At 41.3% G+C, this 20,095-nt stretch overlaps 1 protein-coding gene across 2 annotated transcripts in view; it reads left to right on the top strand.

Moving 5' to 3' along the window:
* EHBP1 (EH domain binding protein 1) overlaps window positions 1-18,574 on the top strand; it is a 411,820-nt gene extending 393,246 nt beyond the window's left edge. For both annotated transcript variants that reach the window (XM_054974434.1, XM_054974440.1), the window contains 4 exons: window positions 4,800-4,899; window positions 6,341-6,414; window positions 17,095-17,209; window positions 17,559-18,574. In XM_054974434.1, coding sequence (XP_054830409.1) covers window positions 4,800-4,899; window positions 6,341-6,414; window positions 17,095-17,209; window positions 17,559-17,649 — 380 coding nt within the window. In that variant the 3' untranslated portion in view covers window positions 17,650-18,574. The remainder of the gene's footprint in view (window positions 1-4,799; window positions 4,900-6,340; window positions 6,415-17,094; window positions 17,210-17,558) is intronic.
* Window positions 18,575-20,095: the final 1,521 nt, after the last annotated feature.

Genomic DNA, 20,095 nt, shown 5'->3' with positions numbered 1-20,095 from the left:
TCCGGTTTGAATTTTGTTAAGTTTGGCAAAATGGACCTGAAAAGCAATCTGTGAATAGAGAAACATATATCTAAAAGTTCACCAGTGTAAATTTTTGCTTTAAAAATGCAAGTTGTGTGTAATAATTGTATGGTTCCTTTTTTTAAAAAGCTACTCGAAACTTGCATTTTAAAATATCTTTATTTTGCACAACTGAAGTATTTTACATTGTTGGTAGAAGAATTTAAATCGATGGCCAGAAAGCCCCAGCCGCTATTAATATTATACACTTGTGTCATTTCAGTGATCAAAAAGGCCTTCGTCAGGGTACAATTGGCCTTTTTCCAAATGGCAAGCTTTTTCGTCTGGTTTTTTTTTTAAACTCCTTTTGTTGCTGCCTAGGGATTTGTTCCTGTCGCAGCCGATATCACATGACCAATGTTAGGACATCACATGGTCCAAAGCGAACACAAAAACAGTTAACCTAAAAGGCAAAATACTGGAAAACAGTAAAAGCTTTGAGTTACTTAAAAATGATGGTATATATTTCACATGCTGTAGTTTTAGCATTTATTTCCTAGATATGTCTATCTTAGATGCATAATACATAAAATGAAGTTTTGCCTTGATTCGTTTCTGTTACGTGATTCTGTTACGTGATATAGCTAATGTCACTTGGCTTTAGCTGCTGATAGAAAGAGGAGCAACCTTAAATTGCACTCTGCCCTGGGCCGTGGATAACTGCTGTGGAAAACATTTCCCTATCCAAACTAAGGCTAACTACTTAGTGATATACACATACTTACTGTACTCTCATTTTTGCAAACTGAATAATCCATTCATTAGGGTTTTTTTTTTAAGGGTGGCATTCCTGTGAGAGGTCCTGAACAGTTATCAGTCTTCTGAGATTTCCCTTCCCCAACCACTTGTTTATTCTAATGGGCTTTAAACTTTTTGGGAGAGGAAAAGAGACATAGTCGTGAATGAGGGGAGGAGATCGCCTTTAGATCAAAATTTCTTTTTAATCTTCCATATTGTTATGCATTATTCTTCCTTTTCCCTAATGAAGGTTTTTCTCTTTTGGGGAATTCACAGGAACCCCCACCCCCACCCCCAACATCACTTCTGTCCAAGTCAAAATAATATATAAGTCATATTGGACAGGGATTTGTCCAAATTGCAAAGGTGAAGTTCATCAAGAGCAGAAGAAAAGGCATGCTACCCTCCATCTTGTTACCTTTCTGCCACTATGCACCTTAATGCAGGTGCCCTTCAGCTCCATCCTTGATGTTTCTACCCCTCTCAAGCTTCATCTTTTTTCCTTCACTCCTTAGAAAAGTGGGTGGCTACTGACTCTTATATGCCATAAGACTGGGAATATCTCGTGTGAAAAGAGCTCCCCTTATTGCTGTAACTGTGTTGAATTACTAGTTAATAAAAGCAAAACAATTATTAAAAGCAGTCAAAAGGAAAGGAGTAAAATGTTGTTTGCAAGGGAAAGCGTAAATAATTTTTTTGCAATTTGTTAGTTGCAGCTTTTGTTGGAACATTTGCATGACCATATTCTGCAATTTATCACTTTAATAAAGAGGTTAGTATTACTTTATACAACACTATTCGTTAGAGGGTTTCAGGACACTTGAAAACAGTAGGAAACTGTTATTGTCCATATTTACAACGAGAAGCTGAGATACTTCATAGAAAGATTTATCTAAGATAACAAAATGAGTCAGTAGCAAAGAGGGAAACTTCAAACATCTGTCTTTCAAGATACTGCACCAAAGGAATGCTAACCTTAGCAGGGATTTTTTCAGGACATAAAACATTTGAATAAAACTATTGAATAAAACTTAATTAGCCAACTTCACTTCCATTTATTTTATCCTGGAAAGACAAATACTACCACAAAGAAACACGTTTGCACAAACTCTGGACATCCTTTATTTCTACTGCTGTAGAAATATATATAATATATATTCTATATTATAGCAATGACTAAACCTGGCTTGCAGCAGAGGGAGAGAGAAGAGAGTGAAGCTTCTTCATCCCTCTGGCTCCGCAGTTCCTGAGCTGCCTCCCTCAGCAACCATTCTACTTGGCTACACCAAAAAGAGGAGAGCAAAGCAACCTCCGTTGCCCTGGCAGGGGCCAGTGGCCATTTGGCTCTTCCTTCCTAGAAGAGTTTCCAACAGTAGCCATTAAACTTGGCTGAAACTAAGGGAGAAGCAAGATAGTGAGGCGCCCTTGGTGAACACTGATGGGAATTGGTTCCATTTGGGTGCTCCCTTCCCAGAACTGTCTTTTGACGTTACCATTATATGTTATCTAAGGGTTGGGAACGGAGCTTCTTTCTTTTCTCCTCCGGTATTGTATTATAAGCAATCAATTTGAATTCTAAAAGGCCACCCATGTGGTGACACAAGTGCAATTTATAGATGAAACGAATGGTGATAAGTGTCGACTCTTGCATGTGAACACTTGACAACCGTAGCAATTTTTGTGAATGCCCAAATACACAGTCATCTTAATGTGATTGTCGGTATTGTCTTTCATATATCTGAAAAGTGGATAAATGAAAGTCTGGGGGGGAGGTGTCAAGAATGTATATGGCATTGTCATCTTTTATGTGTGACTTGTTATACCCACATTTTATATAAGAATGATGCTTACCCCCATTCCTCGCTTCCAAATCTTGTGAGTAGGGAGTGGCATCACCACTTTCCGAGTAGATGCTGTTTGGCTACACTTTGTTACAGCTCTTTGGTTAAGTGATTGTATTGATAGCACCTTCTTCCATTACCCTGGGAGGGAAGACAGCATGGTATATAGCCTGATCTCACCTCACCTTGAAAGCTTAGGAAGGTCAGTGCTTGGAAGGGGGCCCACCAAGGAAAACTCTGTAAGGAAAGGCAATGACAAACCTCCTCTTCTTCTCTCTTGCCTTGAAAGCCCCTTACTGGGTTGCGACTTAACAGCACAAACATGCATACTTCAGTTACCCTACAATCAGCAGAGACATTTATTAATGGATTACATCGGTTTTGTTACAGTTTTGAATTTCCAGATGTCTCGATTACAAGATTCCTGTCAAATCAGCATTGGCACTGTGTGGTGCGTAGTGACTGCATGTGAGACGGGAAGTGCCCAGTTCAATTCACTACTGCTATAGCTAAAGGATGCCACTGTTCCAAGGGTCCCCAACCTTTTAAAGCCGATGGCATATTTGCGCTTAATGGGTAACCTTGGGCCAAGCCCATGGGCATCATGCTGGGGGCCCCATCAGTATTCTGTTAACCTCAGCTGCCCGTGAACAGTATGGGGATAATAATGTTGGCTTACTTTGTAGGACTGTTGGATTGGTAGCTGAGATCATTCGTGTGAAGCACTTCAAACACTCTGTACAAATTATTCTTTCTTTATTGCTACTACAGCTTTTACTTTTTTTGCAGCGTTCTAGAGCTGCCCCCCTTAGCAACCACTCTGCTTGGGTTGCTGCTACCACTTGGGAGGGTGAAGCCTTCCCTCTTTCTTCTACTAGCAGTATAATGTTGCATAGATGGAAGTTAGCTTTACAGAAGAGGGATTTCTACTACGTCTCCCTCCACACTACAATCTCCCACGCCACATGCTATCCGATTCTGGAGGGTGCCTTGACTTTGGCTTGGCAACACAATAAGTAGCCATTTCTTACAGTTTTCAGTTGTAGTGAGTGCTCTGGCATTCTCTGTTTTGGGTCGACTCCAGCGATGGCATTTCATGAGGCACATCAGACCACGGAGGAAAGGGAAAGCTAATGAAAATTCACTTCCACGAACGTGCATCATTAGATCCAACTTAATGAATAAATGTAATGGTGTTTTTATAGAAAATGGTCGCAATATACATTTAAGATGATGGTGACAATAGTAAAGATCGCCAGTATTTTCTCTCTTTTGTTTCCCTGATTGTGCTATTAGTGGTGTTTGAATGATGGGCAGAATCTGGTCTTTGATCATTGGCCTGATTTGAGGGGTTAGATGGGGTAAGCAGTCATTGCCAGGCCTGAAAGATGCATGAGAACCAGGGTGGTTTAGTGGATAGAGGACAGAACTTAAACTGGGAAGAGCCATGTTTGAATTACTACCCAAACAGAAAGTACAATGGGTGATCTCGGGCCAAGCACTCTCTCTCATGGGGGAACCATGAATACCATCTTGGAGGAAGGGTGGATAAAAAGGCAGTAGATAGATGTGAATATATAGATGAAAATCCTGGCTGTAGGTAGCCAGGACATGTTGATCATGTGTTGCATGCCATGTCATGCCATGATTCAGGATGCCTCAGCAGTAAGGGGAGTAAGGGGTGAACATTGCTTTGGCTCCTGCACAAACAAAAGAAGAAGGTTGGGCAGAGGTATGAGATCGGAGCAAAGGGAGATGAGCTGCAGGCCGCAATGAGGGTGAGAGGGTGAAGGAGACAGGAGTTGCCACCCTCCCAGATCCATTCCTTGAGGCCACTCCTTCACTTTGCTTCGTTACGGGGCCAACCCTTCGGCCCATTGAGTTCTGCATGGTGTTTCAAATAGGGAGTAACTTTCCAGTGCTCAGAGGCCATGATACCAAAGGAAGTGAAATTCCCCCTGCACCTGTGATGGGCCCCAATGGCTTTTAAACAGATACAGGCTTAAATCCAGCAGTCTCTCTCCATACCACACTTCATCTTTTTGTCGTCTCTGGAGAACCTTCTAAAGACAGAGGAACCTTTTAAAGCCCTGAATGTCATTGTCAAAGGATAAGGTCTCATGTTATGGTAACTAAAGAATGTCTCTTCTTTTGGAACAGGGAGAAACACAGAAGAAGAAGAAGCCATGATGCAAGAATGGTTCATGCTGGTCAACAAGAAAAATGCCTTGATCAGGAGGATGAACCAGCTGTCTCTGCTGTAAGGGTATCTGGGGGGGGGGTGCTTTCTGCCTTGCTTGTAACGCCCAAAGGGCATCTTTCCATCTGCCCCACAAACACACTCACGTCAGCACAGAGCCAGCTAGCTGCATCAGGGCTGAAGGGGAGGTTCGCGTGGAGGCAGTTCCGAGGAGCTGCTTGGTCTTCCTGCTCTTGCTACACACACACACACACACACACACACACAACATTAATGAAAATGGACAGCTAAGCAACACTGAAGAAAGAGAGCAAGCGCTATAATAATCCTGGCACGCACGCACACACACACACCCCAAGAAAAAGATCAAAAGGAGCAACCAACCCACTTTGCTCCATGGCAACACAGTCTTTTCTTGACACAAGATAAGAGCTTGGTGGAATGTGCACCACAAAAGGCCAGACTCTTTCTGCCAAAGCTGTCCTATTTTTATAGGGGTCTTAGGGGACTTCCCAACAGAATTGTCTTCTGTTCCCCCAGTGATGTTGATTCACCTGAAGTTTCAGTGAAGTGCTCTTCCACTCTTTGACATTGCTAAGCTGTTGGCTCAGTGCTTCTGCTTAACAGTCAACCAATGGCAGTGGTATCAATCAGATGCTACACAATTTCTAAAACAAAACCCATGCTGAGTTTCAGATTTGTCTGCTCCCAGACCTGTGAAGGTAGTATCTGTACTTTCTGAATGATTAGTGAGCCGTACTCTAAATACCGTACCATCTGTACTTAGATGCATACCTCTCCACCCATGTCCCACAGCTGAAGCTCAATCTGTTTGAAATTTATATATTTATGCCATGGAGTATAGATATATGCAAAACAGTCAACGACTCATCTTTTCTGTCCAAAATATTACATTTATTTATATCTAATAGTCCCATTTCCGGGTAACTTTAAAGGCATGTGGAACAGCAGTTGCAGACTCTGCCAGATAAAATTTGGGCACCTAGGATTTTGTTCTTTTGATAAGCAACCTTGATTATATGTATATGTTTGTTCATACTTATAAATATATCTGTGTTCTATTGTTCTATAGTAACATAAAGTTGTACTGATAGTACAGGAAAGTTTAAAAAATTGAACGTTCTGCACATTTCAAAAACTGACATACCAGACTTTTATCTACCCTGTAGCATATGATCGAGATGTGATTTGGGGGGTTGGGGTTTTTTTAACAAGGAGGAATGGTTATATCCCATCGAGTATGTTGCACTAGGCAAGGGGACTGTCCATCAAAATTTGTGGTGGCTCTAGAAATAAAGGGCATCTAGCGACACTAATTCTGCCTTTAAAAAAAGCTTTGTGTATCATTTGTTTAGAGTAGCTTAAACCTAAAGAGTAAAGTCAGTTGCAAGTCCTAAAAATCAATGTAAATTAAAGGGTTTTTTAAGCATTTAATGATTTAGTAATTAACATATTGATGAACTTTTTGCAACTTGCCTAGGGAGAAAGAACATGACCTAGAAAGGCGATACGAATTGCTGAACCGAGAGTTAAGAGCAATGCTTGCCATTGAAGGTAAGACATTTTTTTTGAAAACTTAAAACTTCCTGCACAAAAGGATGGTGGAAGGTTGTGACAAAATTCTACTTTAAAATAGTAAAAAGAGTCCAGTAACACCTTTAGGAAACCAACATTGGAGCATAAGTTTTCAAGAACCACAGCTCTCTTCATCAGATGCATCGTCAGCTTTCAAGAACCACAGCTCTCTTCGTCTGATGCATCTGACAGAGAGCTATGGTTTTCACAAAAATGCTGATAATGCATATGACAAAGAGAGCTGTGGTTCTCGAAAGCTTATGCTACAATAAAGTTGATTACTCTTAAAGGTGCTACTTTACTCTTTACTGTTTTGCAACTACAGACTAACACGGCCGACTCCTCTGGATCTACTTTAAAATGTAACTGGAAAAGATGAGGTTGGATCTCTCGGCCCCGTTGTGCCAATGGCAGCTTCTTCCTCCAGTGCCAGGAACTCTCCTCCAACAAAAGAAGTTTACGCCTGTCTTGTGAGGGGAAGGTTCCATGTGCCAGGGGAAAGCACCGCCATTGACAGGATGGGTCTGCAGGAACCAACGCATAATGGGCCCGTTTTCTAGGCCACACAAGAACTTGCCAAAGTACCTGTGTAAGCAAAAGCACATAGGCTCTCTTATGAAGAACCTGGGAAAGAAATAGTGGGGGGAGGCGGAGAGTGGATTGGCTTTTTTCTCTGCCCCTTGATTTATTTATTTTGAAAAGGGAAACTTCTGATACCACAATGGTGCGTGTGCCTCAGTGCACAATGAATGAAATCCGTTATTTCTGCATCTTTCACATTTGACAGCAAGTACCATAATTCCACAAGCATGCAAGCCCTCAGCAGTGTTCATTACAAAAAATACCATGCACGTGTCAAGTAAATATTTCAGCAGACAAAATGACAGGATTAGTCCAATCCTTTGGACATATTTTCTTCAGTCTCCTAGAGGCCAGCCACCTCACCTGAATGAAAACTCATGGACAGATTGACATCAGAGATGAATTAAACAATTGCCTGCTCTTCATAATGCTTTTAAATGAATTGTACAATAATCCAATGGATGACTCAGAAATAAATGTAAATAGATTAAACTACTAGTTTTCCTTATTTAAACATACCGTTTTTTTAAAAAATAAAGCTGTTATACTTTTCAGACACAAATTCTGTCTTTCCAGTTCAAAGAGTGTTTGCTTAAAAGTTAATCCTCTGGGCTCTGTAAAATGGACCTTTTGTCTAATCAATGCAAATTGATTTTGCTATTCTATATTGACCTCTTAACCCTTTGACTGTCCATGGTAATTTCTTTCTTCACCTGATAAGGTACCTGATCCATAATAAATCAATTCTAATTAGTTTGGAGACATCACTGAAAGTGTAAGTTTGGGAGAGGAAGGCATGAGGTGTTGGGGTACTTTTCTAATCCAGCTCTTTGTACTTTCTTGGCAAAACTCAAGAGCTGCAGGAATCCTGAATAAATTCTCAAGCCAGAGCACAGGCTCTGCTTTTTAAATAGGGATTTGGCCATTAAAATCATTATGTACTAAAATGAAAATAAAATTTGGAGATCCAAGTGTCTCCTTTTGGACAATTCAGTGTCTTAAATTTTGCAAGCTTCCTATGTAAAGGTGTGATGTAACACCAAAGTAGCTTTTTTTAAGGCTGGTTAAGATATTTTATGCATAGTAGTATGGGCCAGAAAAAATATACTCAGCTCTTTCATTTGTACTGCAGTCCTTATTATTACATTGGTTAATAATTGGAAGGTTTGTTTAAGATATGTCTTGATTGAGTTTTGGCTCATTGATGCAGACCATGACCACTATAATTTTACCCACTTACTTTCTACCTCCAAAATCTGTTCAGGGTAGGGTTACTCATTGTTATGTTTCATTTGGTTAAACAAATGCCCAGCAACTTTAGACATAAGTATTGGGTTGTCCATCTGCAACAAATGTCTTTGAAGCTAACTTAAGAGTATGTTAAAGAACACGGGAGGGGTGATACAGCAGTTAGTATACCTCACCTAAATTGAAGCAATTTGGCCAAATGATAGTTCCTTGCGCTTCTTGTGCTGCATTATGCAACCTCAATGGAAAGACAGGAAATAGGGATATACAAAACCTGTCTCTTTATTTGCACAGAATTTCCCACCCTTCGGCCCCATGGTTTGTAAGATATCATTACTTCTATGAACTGTCATAAATCAGATGCACAAGAAAGTGTTCATTCCCCTTTCTTAAAACCTGAATTATCTTGTGCTAGAGTTTTCACGTAAGCTGCCAATAAGTTGGTTTTCTTCCCAATGAAAAGTAAATTGATAGAATTGGATAGACGATTGATTTGGGATAATTGTCCTCACAAGCAGGACTACAACATCACCTCTGAAAGATGTATGTGCAGGTTCACATGGCATCTCAAACAGAGACGTGCCATGGATGAGCAGGGCACCTTTTCTTTTGTGGTGAAAACAGATCACCCCAGATCAGCTCAAGACATTTTGCCAGTTTAAGCCAAAATATACAGCCAGAGAGCTGCCCCTCCGGGCCTCCTGTGGCATAGCAGATGATCATGTAGCACAACTCAGGTCTTGCATAACAACTTCATCCTGTATGGTTTCCCAATGAGCTTTGGATTCACTTCTCAGATCATGTACCACAACAGCCAAAGCATCATGGCCCAGGGGCCTTGGCCACATCATAGAGCACTACTCATGTTGCATTCACTGCAGGCTGACGCAGCGTGGCATTTGAGCAATTCATCAGTGCATCTTCTGAAACACTGTGATGTACCTCTTGCTTTGAACTCCTTCATAACACCCCTTAAAATACAGCATCTTTATGCCACCTGGACTCTCTCCTTATGTCATTCAGCTAATTCTGAGATCACCATGCATGTGGCTAATATATTGGACAAAAGAAGGCAGAGACAAAATGCCAGTAGTGCAGTGGGACAGTGAAAATTTATTGATGGGATACTAAAAAGCTCCTATGTGTTTCACTGTAACTTCTTCAGGGGATCAAAAACACGATATAAAAGGAACGTAAATAAAATCATATGAAAACAGACAAAATACAAGATATTAAAAACACATTAGAAGAAACCTGAATAGATGAGCATGAGTGAGAATGTTACATAAACTGAAAAATCTCGGTGACTATAAATACTATCATATTGCAGACAACAAAATATATACACCCTAGGAGAGCAATATAATGCTTTGTCTACCAACATGCACACAGTTAAATCATATTTCCCAAGCATCAAATAATAATACGTGGGTCATTTTCCCTCTGCACTACTGGCATTTGTCTTTGTCTTCTTTCACCTTGGTAACTGATGCAGTCCCCTTCTTTTGTGAGACATTCATGTTCCGTAAAACAAAACACATCCAGCAAGCCCTTAGAATAACCAATTAATATTAATAAAATACAGATTTTAATCATTCTATCAAAGCAAATGTCTATACCTTTTCATATTTCATGCAGGACTAGTTGAAAAATATTAACCAAATAATTTTAGTAAATTTGGGTATTAACCATTTTCCACCAAATCGGAGTTTGGAGCAGTGTAAATATATAACTCCCATTTTACTTTTAAAATTCATAAAACCACAATCAAAGATAATAATTCTGCAATTCACAATCAACACACGAGAGACAGTTCCACCTTGATCCAAAACAGAAGGCAGAACAAAAAAAGTTTTTAACCCAGTTCAGAAGGCTTTAACAACACTTCACGGTTGTGGGGCCAGCGGCAGAAAGAGCCCCCCCAAACAGGTGCTGCCAGAACTCAGCACCCGGACAGGATGATACGAGTGGAGAAAGTCCTTTCGGAACCAAAGGCATTTTTAAGGTCTTCAAGTTTAACTCTAGTGTCCTAAACTGAACTCAGAAACAAACTGGAATTACCAGAGGCTTTATATGTTTACCTGACAGTCCCAGTTTGTGACATAAGGGCAAATAGATCCAGAAGAGTTAGGTATGTTAGTCTGTAGTCACAAGATAGTAAAGAGTCCAGTAGCACCTTTAAGACTAACCAACTTTATTGTAGCATAAGCTTTCAAGAACCACAGCTCTCTTCATCAGATGCATCTGACAAAGAGAGCTGTGGTTCTCGAAAGCTTCTTGAAGCAGTGTGAGTGCAGTTCCATAGGTCATCTGATCATTATGCTACAATAAAGTTGGTTAGTCTTAAAGGTGCTACTGGACTCTTTACTAAAAAGGTAAATGTACTGCTTGTGACAATACTTTCTTTGGAAAAGATTAAAAAGTTTTATGACACGAAGGAGAGAGGCAAAGATTCCAACAGCCAGTGAGGTTATTGATAATTGTAAATGTGTTAAAAGATGGAAGTGCATTTGTATACTACTATTCCAAGGTTCACAATTATTGCTTCGTTTGGATATTTGAGAGAAGAAGGGACAATGTTTGTTTAAAGAAGGACAAATCATGTCTCTAAACATTTAGGGCGATAATGATTACAATCTGAGGAAATCTTATATCTGCCACACATAACCAAGCTGTTTAAAAAATCTGTCATCTCATTTACTCAGTTTGTTGATGATGGGACAAAAGGTAGAAGCCTGCTAGTCATAGATCAAAGCAGTTGATTGGACCCTGGTCTGCTGAGCTTCTTGAAGCAGTGTGAGGACAGTTCCATAGATCTACTGACCATTATGGCATTTGGTGAGGTCGAGACAGAGTCTTGTAAGCCAAATACTAAAATGGATGTGTGTGCAGTAGAATAGCCCTTGGGCATGTTGAGTCATATCTTGTAGAATATATGTAGTATTCTGGGTCACAGACGATTCTTATTTTTTTGCCAATAACATACTACATATGATCTGGTTATTTGTGCAAAGCAAGCAGGGGGCAGCTGACATGTTTCAGCAGTTTTGTGTAGTGGTTAAGAGTGGCAGGACTCTAATCCAGAGAACCGGGTTTGATTCCACACTCCTCCACTTGAAGCCAGCTGGGTGACCTTGGGTCAGTCACAGCTCTCTCAGAGCTCTCTCAGCCCCACCCACCTCATAGGGTGATTGTTGCGGGGATAATTATAACATACTTTGTGAACTGCTCTGAGTGGGTGTTAAGTTGTCCTGAAGGATGGTATATAAATTGAATGTTGTTGTTGTTGTTACCTGCTTTACATAAACAAACAGAAAACCAATGCAAAGACCAAACTGATACACCACAGGCCGCCAGCTGAGTGTTGAGGGTCTTTGGAGTAAAAAAACAAGTTCTTTGTATGTATCACCCCTCTTGTTCAAATTTAATGCCTCCTTAGAAAGATAAAGCTTGTTTTTTGCACACTTGGGGAGGGGACTGTTGTGTGTGCATTTTTTTCTATCCAAGAAATGTATCTCCTTTAGAATTTGGTACATCTTGATTCATTCTTGGCTTCGAGTTTGAAGTGGGTGCTCTTCTTAAAAGGATTTATGCATAGGTTCACTATTTTTGTAGTTATGGTTTATATGATAAGCTTTTTATATTTAAAATCAATATGTAATCCTGTGGAGGAGCTTATCCCCCTAAAACCCCATTTGTAAATCTATTTTAGCTTTGTTACATGGCGCTGCCGCAGTATTCCATAGATTGATTAGGTTCCGCAGTAGAATCCTATCAAATGGCCCCCTCTGATGATGATGCAAACTCTTTCAGGAGTGCTAGTTGACTGGAACTATAGATAAGGCTTTGACTGCAATCCCCCAATGTGTTCCTTACAAAACCAGTGTTAATTTTCATCAAAAGTGCAAGGCTTATTTTATAGCGACATGACTGAAGGGATTTTTTTTTAACTGAAGAACTTTGGGCATTTTTCATTACGGGGGTTTTTTCCGTTGAAATGCTTCTATCTGTTTTCTTTTTCTAAAGTAATTATCTTTTTTCAAAAAATTGAAACAGCAAGTTAAAAAAGTGAAACTAAGTGTAGCTTAGTTTTAGAAACTTGATTTTACTTGGTGCAGAATTTTAAAATCTATATAATTCTTTAAGGTTTTGACTTTGCTGGTGATTGCATTAGCAAATTGCACAAGTATTTAGATTTTAAGCCAGTTTTTACCCCATTCCATAAACACGTTTTTGGGAGTATCCCCACTGGTTTAAAAAGAACTTGTTGAGAAATGTGTGCTTAGGATAAAAAGGTAAAGGTGGTCCCCCTGAGCAAGCACCGAGTCATTACTGACCCATGGGGGGAAGTCGGAAAGATGGAAGGCTGAGTCAACCTTGAGCCGGCTACCTGAACCCAGCTTCCGCCGGGATCGAACTCAGGTCGTGAGCAAAGCTTGGACTGCAGTACTGCAGCTTACCACTCTGTGCCACAGGGCAGTCCTCAAATAGTTACCTTCATAAAATAACGTGTGATCTCTCAAGCAAGACTGATATCTGCAAAAGGACAAAAGCAAGTAATTTTTTAAAAAAACTTGCAGTGATCATATTCCCAGTATATTTTGGGTTTAGTTAATACAAGCGAGGGATCCACAAGGACTTGCAAGGGACATCTCATTTCCCCTCCCCCACTATTTCCTCTATCACTTCCACCAAAGCTCCCACAGCCTCTCCCCTTTTCCTACTTCCTTCTCTGCTTTCCACCCACCAGCCAACCTACCTTTATCTGCCTCCCCCCCCCACCGCCCATCTTCAGCTTCCCCTCCTTCCTTCCTCCTGACAGCTTCTCCCCAGGAAAACTCTGGCCAAGTTACATGGTGCCATTCACCTGGCTGGGCCCAATTGCATGGTTCTGGCTGACCTGAAAGCAAGTCTGAGCCAAGTTGCATGCTGAGGAACCTGGAAGGACTTGTGGGAGGCACCACAGTTTCCCCTGTATCCCCCTCTCCACACTATTTGTTCTTTCCTTCCTCCTGGCAGCCCCCATATCCTCAACATGCCCTCTTTCCTTCGCTCCCACTAACCAACTTGCCCCTCTGTTTTCTCCTATTATTTATTATTTATTTCCTTTATACCCCCGTCTTTCTCTACAATGAGGATCCAAAGCAGCTTACATTATTCTCCTTTTCTCCATTTATCCTCACAACAACCTTGTGAGGTAGGTTAGGCAGAGAATGTGTGACTGGCCCAAAGTCACCCAGTGAGCTTCCAAGGCAGAGTGGGAATTGGAATCTGGGTCTCCCAGGTCCTAATCTGAAACTAACCACTACACAACACTGCCTATTTTGAAGTGGCTGCTAGCGACTGGGCCTGGGCCAGTCCTGCAAGTCATGTTGTTTCAAGTTGCCTGGTGGATGCTGCTGGGCCTGACCCCAATGAGGCCTCCCTCAAAGGCCAAAACTGCCCTGGAAATGGCCCTGCCCCATCCCTCAGCCTTTTCCTGACAAAAAACAAAGCTTGAAGGCTGGCAACACTGTTGTGGTTGCCTACGAATGGCCACTGAAGGCATTTTTTCTTAAAGCTACAGGTGCTGCTTCTGTTATGGGAAGGGGGGGGGGTTGGCTGTGTTGATAATTCGATATATTGATATGTCAGGAGACCAGCATGACAGCAGTAATAATTGTGGTCAGGATCCAAAGAGTTACTTAGGCTTATGTAAGGGAGCCCAGTAGAATGTATGGGTTTTTTTCTTTGAACTGCTGGCCAGAAAACAAAATGCCCTCCATTTCAAAAGCAGTTTGCAGGAGAGAGCAGTAAACTGCTGTTTGACATGAAACAAGTCTAATGCCTGCTTGAATTCCTGGAATGAGTTTCACAGTTCTTTGAATCCCAGCTCCTAATAACAGTTCTACTTGCTGGAGCAAGGTGCTTTACTAAGGGGATTTTCCCTTTATTTCTAAATTTCAGAATAACGTCATATAAGCACCCCAACTTGTCAATGGGGTTTAATTCCATATGGATGTACCTAAGACTGTGGTGCCTCAACTCTTAAATGGCTTGCTCAGGGAATCAATCAAGTTCCTCTGACCTGCATTAAGATAATGCTACATGCAAAAAAGTTAGTAGTTAATGTATTAGTAAACAAACTTTTTCAGCTTTAAAAAAATATTAGATTTATGTAGTCATAAAGATTACAGCAGTGTTGGTCACACTTTAGGCCAGAAGGAAAAGGACAGAGTTTGCCAGAACAAGGAATCCAGCCCATATCTCTTTCTACCTGGGCTCCTGTTGCTGCAGTAACTCAGCCCTGATATGCAGTGATTTACAACTAAAGTTTTTTTAGCAGCGACTCTTTTCTACGTCTAGCACCTTGTGCTATGTAGAGAGGAGAGATTTCTTTGTTTTTTTATTTAAAAAATGGAAGGCGGTACATGTCGCGATTATTTTGTCCAAACCAGTCCTTTCCAAGAACTAGAAGGTATGGGCTGGTATCAGTAGAAACAGCCACCTTGCTTTCTCTGCTAGCAAGAAAAAGACAGAGCTAGGCTAGTTTGTGTGTGTGATTCCAAAATACCATGTATAACATACAGTGCAATCCTAAACCAAATTACACCACTGAAATCAATGGGGTTAGACTGGTGTAACTCAGTTTAGGATTGCACTGTTAGTCATGAAATATATGGAAAAAATGAAGAGAATTAAGTCTGATGACCAGCCATTTAATTAACAAATTTCAAGTGATTCTGTGTTTGTGAAAAAAAGCCTTTGTTTAAACAAAATCACACTTTGATTGTAATTCTGCTAACGTGTGCATGGCAATGAATCTCACTGGCATGCATGGGATTATTTCCAATTAAATATATTTGGGACAGATTGTAAATAACAGTATGTCATTTTTGTACACTGGTTTATTTCCAGAGGTGTCAATGGTCTTGGCTTTGAATTGCTCTTCTGGAAATACGCATTGAAAGGCAAGATTTCAACAAATGATGCATTTCTGATAAATTGAGCATTTTATTGGGGGAGGGGGGTCAACATATTCCAGCCTTTGGTGATAAGCGTTATTTTAGCAGCATTAGTGGCAGTAACAGAAAATTATGCTAAGAACTTTACTAGGGTCTTCTCATGCAAAGGCATTCTGGAAGGATATGGGATAGCGGTGGTTGATTTTTAACAGAGGCTGGTTATTTTCTGTTTTGTGAATATGCACCTACAATTCATTTACAAGGTGGCACTTTAAAGAATAAAGCCCCATTCCTGGCTTTTTACTTCTGTTCTAACCTTTATTGGATGACGCTGCATCTAATTTTTAATTTGTAAATACATGGTCGAATTCACTCTAGCACCACTTGCTTTCATAAAGCTCCTGAACAGTTTGCTGCCTTGAATAAATTTTGCTTTCGAGGGGGGTCAGGGGGATTTGAACCAGCACATTCTTGTGTGGCTTGTGAAGATTCACATGGTAACCATTGGTCTGCATTGTTAGGTTTATCTGAATAAGCACCAGCCATGTGAGTTTTAACATGATTGCCCAGGGCAATGGAGAGAGGAGAGAGCCAGAAGGGCTGCACTTTCTTTCCTCTGTTTTTTTGGAAAGTGGATAGAGGAGAGGACGCGGCATGAGTCAGAAGGGACGGATTTTTCTTTTTAAAGCTGGTGTCCTGTTTCCCTCCTGCTTCTCATTTGTTCCACTATCTCCCTCATCATCGACTTCTCCTTCTTTCCATTGTTTACCTTCCTAATGAGGGAGGCGGGGCAGACGGGTGGTTGATTGACAGCTACAGGCCCTAGCAGTCTGGCCTGGAGAGTCCTGGTTTTGGAGCTTCCAGTGTTAAAGCTGCCCTTTTTTAATGAAACACTGATACTATTTGGCTTATGGGAAGTGACAGACACAATACACCACTGGAAGGGGAGGGGGGAGACCTATATAGGTGAGTGAGAGCATTCTTCAGTGACATTCCAGAATAAGAAATGAAAGCAAAATAAAAGCAATGAAAGAAATCGACACATTTTTTTAAACCTTTTTTTGGCTAACATTAGCAAACAGATTTGGAATAATTCCTTCAATAAAGGCCTTAGATTCAGCTCTTATACAAGATACCAGTCTGTACTGTTTGAAAAGAAGCTAAGTAATATTGTCTAGCAGATGTATTTTTACCTCAAAGAAAAATGCTAATTATCCGATACCTACTTTTAAAGTTATTCTGAAGCATCTGGTGCCCAGTATGAGACATTTCAAACTGCTAAGAAGTAGCAAAGAAGAAATTAACAAAGAATAGGTTATTTGGAGGAGAGAGGGCCTTAAGAGTCAGATTAAGAAAAGGGATTTTTTTTTTATTTGCTTGGCGGGCGGGGAGGAGTGGTTGCTCCATAATTTTTTCCTGTTTTAAAAACAAATCCCTAAACATGCAGTTGGGCGGGGGTGTTGGGCGCCTACACTCTCTGAAGTAAGAAATGGGTAAATAATAAATGCAAATCATTAAAAGTTCGTAATTTCAAAACAGCAGATTTATAAAATGAATTCTGTTTATATCCATGTTTGCAAGTTATTTTGGAATTTACAAGTTTATTTTTTATAAACACTACTCAAAAATCTAACATCTAAAAAATACTGGGAGAGAATAATAAAGTAACATATCTGGTTTCTCAAGCAGCTATCTAAAAAAGTCAAATGAAGGACTTGGTAGTTTAAAGGTATACATATCCACAGGATTGTACAATGTTCTTCAACGCTTAATGGTTCCTGAAAAGGAAGAGAGTCTACTGTGAAGTCCAAAAACCTGGCGCTGATTTGTACAGCTCATATATAAGTTAAACTTCCAAGGTACACATTTCTGGTTTTCTTTTCAGACTGGCAAAAGACTGAAGCCCAAAAGAGGCGAGAACAGCTGTTGCTGGATGAACTTGTTATTCTCGTTAATAAGCGTGATGCGCTGGTCAGAGACTTAGATGCTCAAGAAAAACAGTAAGTTTGATCTCTTGATGTTTTAGCCAATATGAGAGACTTACTTCTTGTACCTGCCCCCCCCCCCGTTTTACCTGATTTTCATTAGTGTTAATTCAAGCAGGAGAACTTTGAAGGAAGCTCAGTAATGGAAAATTCAAACTATTAAATCCAAAAACAGTCCATACAGTCTTAGCTTTCAGTAGTGTCCCACCAGATCCCATCCCATCAAAGTAGAAGGTGGGTCTGGGTGCCAGAAGCAACGTTAGGTTCTGAATTCCCAAGAGGTTCTGTATAGAAGTTGCTTTGCTGTGGTGCAAAGTGGAACGTTATTAAGAAAACTGACAACTGGGGGGCTTGACTTTTTCAGGGCTGAAGAAGAAGATGAGCATTTGGAAAGGACTCTTGAGCAAAACAAAGGAAAGATGGTCAAGAAAGAAGAGAAATGCGTCCTTCAGTAACAGGCCGTCAGGAGCACAGTCATGTTTTGTAGCCTAACCCTTCCTATATTTTGGAAATGCAGGAACCAAGATTGGGGGGGGGGCATGAATAATACATCAGAAAATGTCAAACTTTCCATTTTGCTAGACCAGCTACACTGAGGATTATTTTATTTCATGACCACTACCACCCCTTTTCCATTCAAGCAATGATTGTTTTAAAATTGGGATTTACTTGTGAGCTTAGACAATTTTAAAATTATTTTAAAGAAATGTATTGTGGGAACATCAGAGAGGGGGGAAATCAAAAGAATTTTTAAATAATAGCATTGTGTAGAGGAGGAACAAAAAGAAGCAATTATTCTGACTTTTTTTCGTGTAGTCCTGCCATGTGTAATATTAAATATGCTACCTAAAATTTTATAGTTAGATCATACTCAGACCATGTATTAAAATGTACTTTATTTACCAATGTTTATTTCAGCAGCGGTTTTACATTTTTCTTATAAGTATTAATAACAAAGCTTTTTGGTTTGCTCAGAGGGCAGCTTTTTAACCCCATAGCTTGCAAGAGCCCTTGTTGATCTAAAGAAGTTATTGTCATGATAAGGCTAACTGAAGTGTGATCAGTTTACAAAAACATTTCTTCTTTAGGGGGAATCCATTTTTTTTAAAAAAAGGAAAAATTATTTATTTACTACCTAAGTTTAGCTCCCTGTTCTCCATCCTATTGAACCTCTGCAGTCTGGCTCCATAATGCTGTTAATATTTATTCTGTACCTTTCAGGAGCCTCTCTTGCCATTGTTTCTAAAATTCCCTTGCAAGGTAATATTTCCTTCTCTAGCATCCTGCTCATTTTTTTGTGTGGGAACTGTTACTTTTTATTTATTACAATACTGAGTCATGTATAAAATTTTCAATAAAGCTGGATCTTTCTTACCATTACTCTGCCAGTTGCTTTTCTTACAAAATCTTTTCCAAAAAATTAATAAAGATCCTAATCTTTGTCCTGGATTCTTTGGAAACAGGAATATATAGCAGTTATAGTCAAGACAGATGTAACATCTTCATAGCATTTGTGTTAATTCAAGCAGGAGAACTTTGAAGGAAGCTCAAGCATCGACACTTCACAGACCTTTCTGAGTGTCTTTCTCCAGTTTGTTTTTAACCTTTCTGAATAACTTTGACTGAGAAGAGTGGGAACGGTTTATTGGAGGTTATATGTGGTTGGCCAAATTTTTTAGCTGCTCCATTACACGAAGTTTGGATGTACCTTGTGCCAATAGGCTTTTAAAGAATTAATCAGTTTGTATAGGCAAAGTTTCATCCAACCAGTTCAGTTGTTTTTCAGTAAAGAGGTTCAGTAAAGAGGTATGTATTGTACAACTTTATGTTATTCAGATGGATCACTAGCCTCCAACTGCTGGATTCATTCCTGTTGGGATCTCCCCAAGCAGCAAGTCTGAATTATATATATATATATTTATTTATTTTTCTGAAGCTTGACAGTTAGGGTAACATTTTGTCCTTAGGAATGTGAATTGGTTTAACAAGAAATTGTCCTCCTTTTTTTGCGCTCTCTTGGCTGTGGGAACTGGGGAAAGTTTCCAGGAAGAGCACAGGGCAGAATCTGGAGCTGGTCCTGCCAAGCCCATGGGTTGACTTTCTCTGCCAACCGACTCAGGTGATGAGTGGATGCCAGGGGAGAGGTGGAGAGGGAAGGGTCTCCCCAGTCCAGCTTTGGGGGGCTTGGACTGGGAGGGCGGGGGAGTGGGAGAATCCCCGATCTGTTACAAAATCCACCTCGGGAATAATCCGGTTAAAATGATAACCAGCGCCAGTGTCACTCGCTACGAGGGAGCTGCGCCTTGCGCCTTCGGAGGGACCCATAATAGGAATAGCTTTCCAAGGGCGTTCATATGCTAAACGAATTAAACCTCTTATCTCCCCCGATTCCCGGGCGCGACGCGGGCCAGAACCGGCCTCCCCCCCCCCGGCCGGCCGCCCGCCCTCCCCCCGCAGCTCCTTTGCCTCCTCCCCTCGGCCAGACGCGTCCTTCTCTCGCCCCCCGCCTCGGGGAAGTCCGCCGGGCGGGCCTTGAAGCTGGGCCGAGAAGAGGCGCCCCTGCCCTGCTTGGAGAAGGGAGGCGAAGTCGCGGCGGGGCCGCATCCCCGGGCGGGCTCTGGCGAGCGCTCAAGTCGCGGCCGCGGCGGCCGCCGCCTTGGGGAAGGACTCCTCTCCGGCAGCGGGGCTGCTGCTGCTGCTGCTCCGCGCGGGGCGCGGGAGACAGGCCGGCGCGAAGGGGGAGGGAAGCGGGCCCCGGCCCCGACCAAGTCCGCAGCAACCCGAAGCTCCCCGTGCCCCCCCCCCCCAAGACCCCCTTCCCCGGAGGCTCCGGTGGGCGGCCGCGGGCCCCGGGCCCGGCGGCGCCTTCCGGCCCAGCTGTGAGCTTGCCAGGGTCGCGGG

The sequence above is a fragment of the Eublepharis macularius genome, chromosome 1 (genome assembly GCF_028583425.1).
Source record: "Eublepharis macularius isolate TG4126 chromosome 1, MPM_Emac_v1.0, whole genome shotgun sequence".
NCBI lineage: Eukaryota > Metazoa > Chordata > Lepidosauria > Squamata > Eublepharidae > Eublepharis > Eublepharis macularius.
This window is presented reverse-complemented; position numbering and strand designations above follow the sequence as displayed.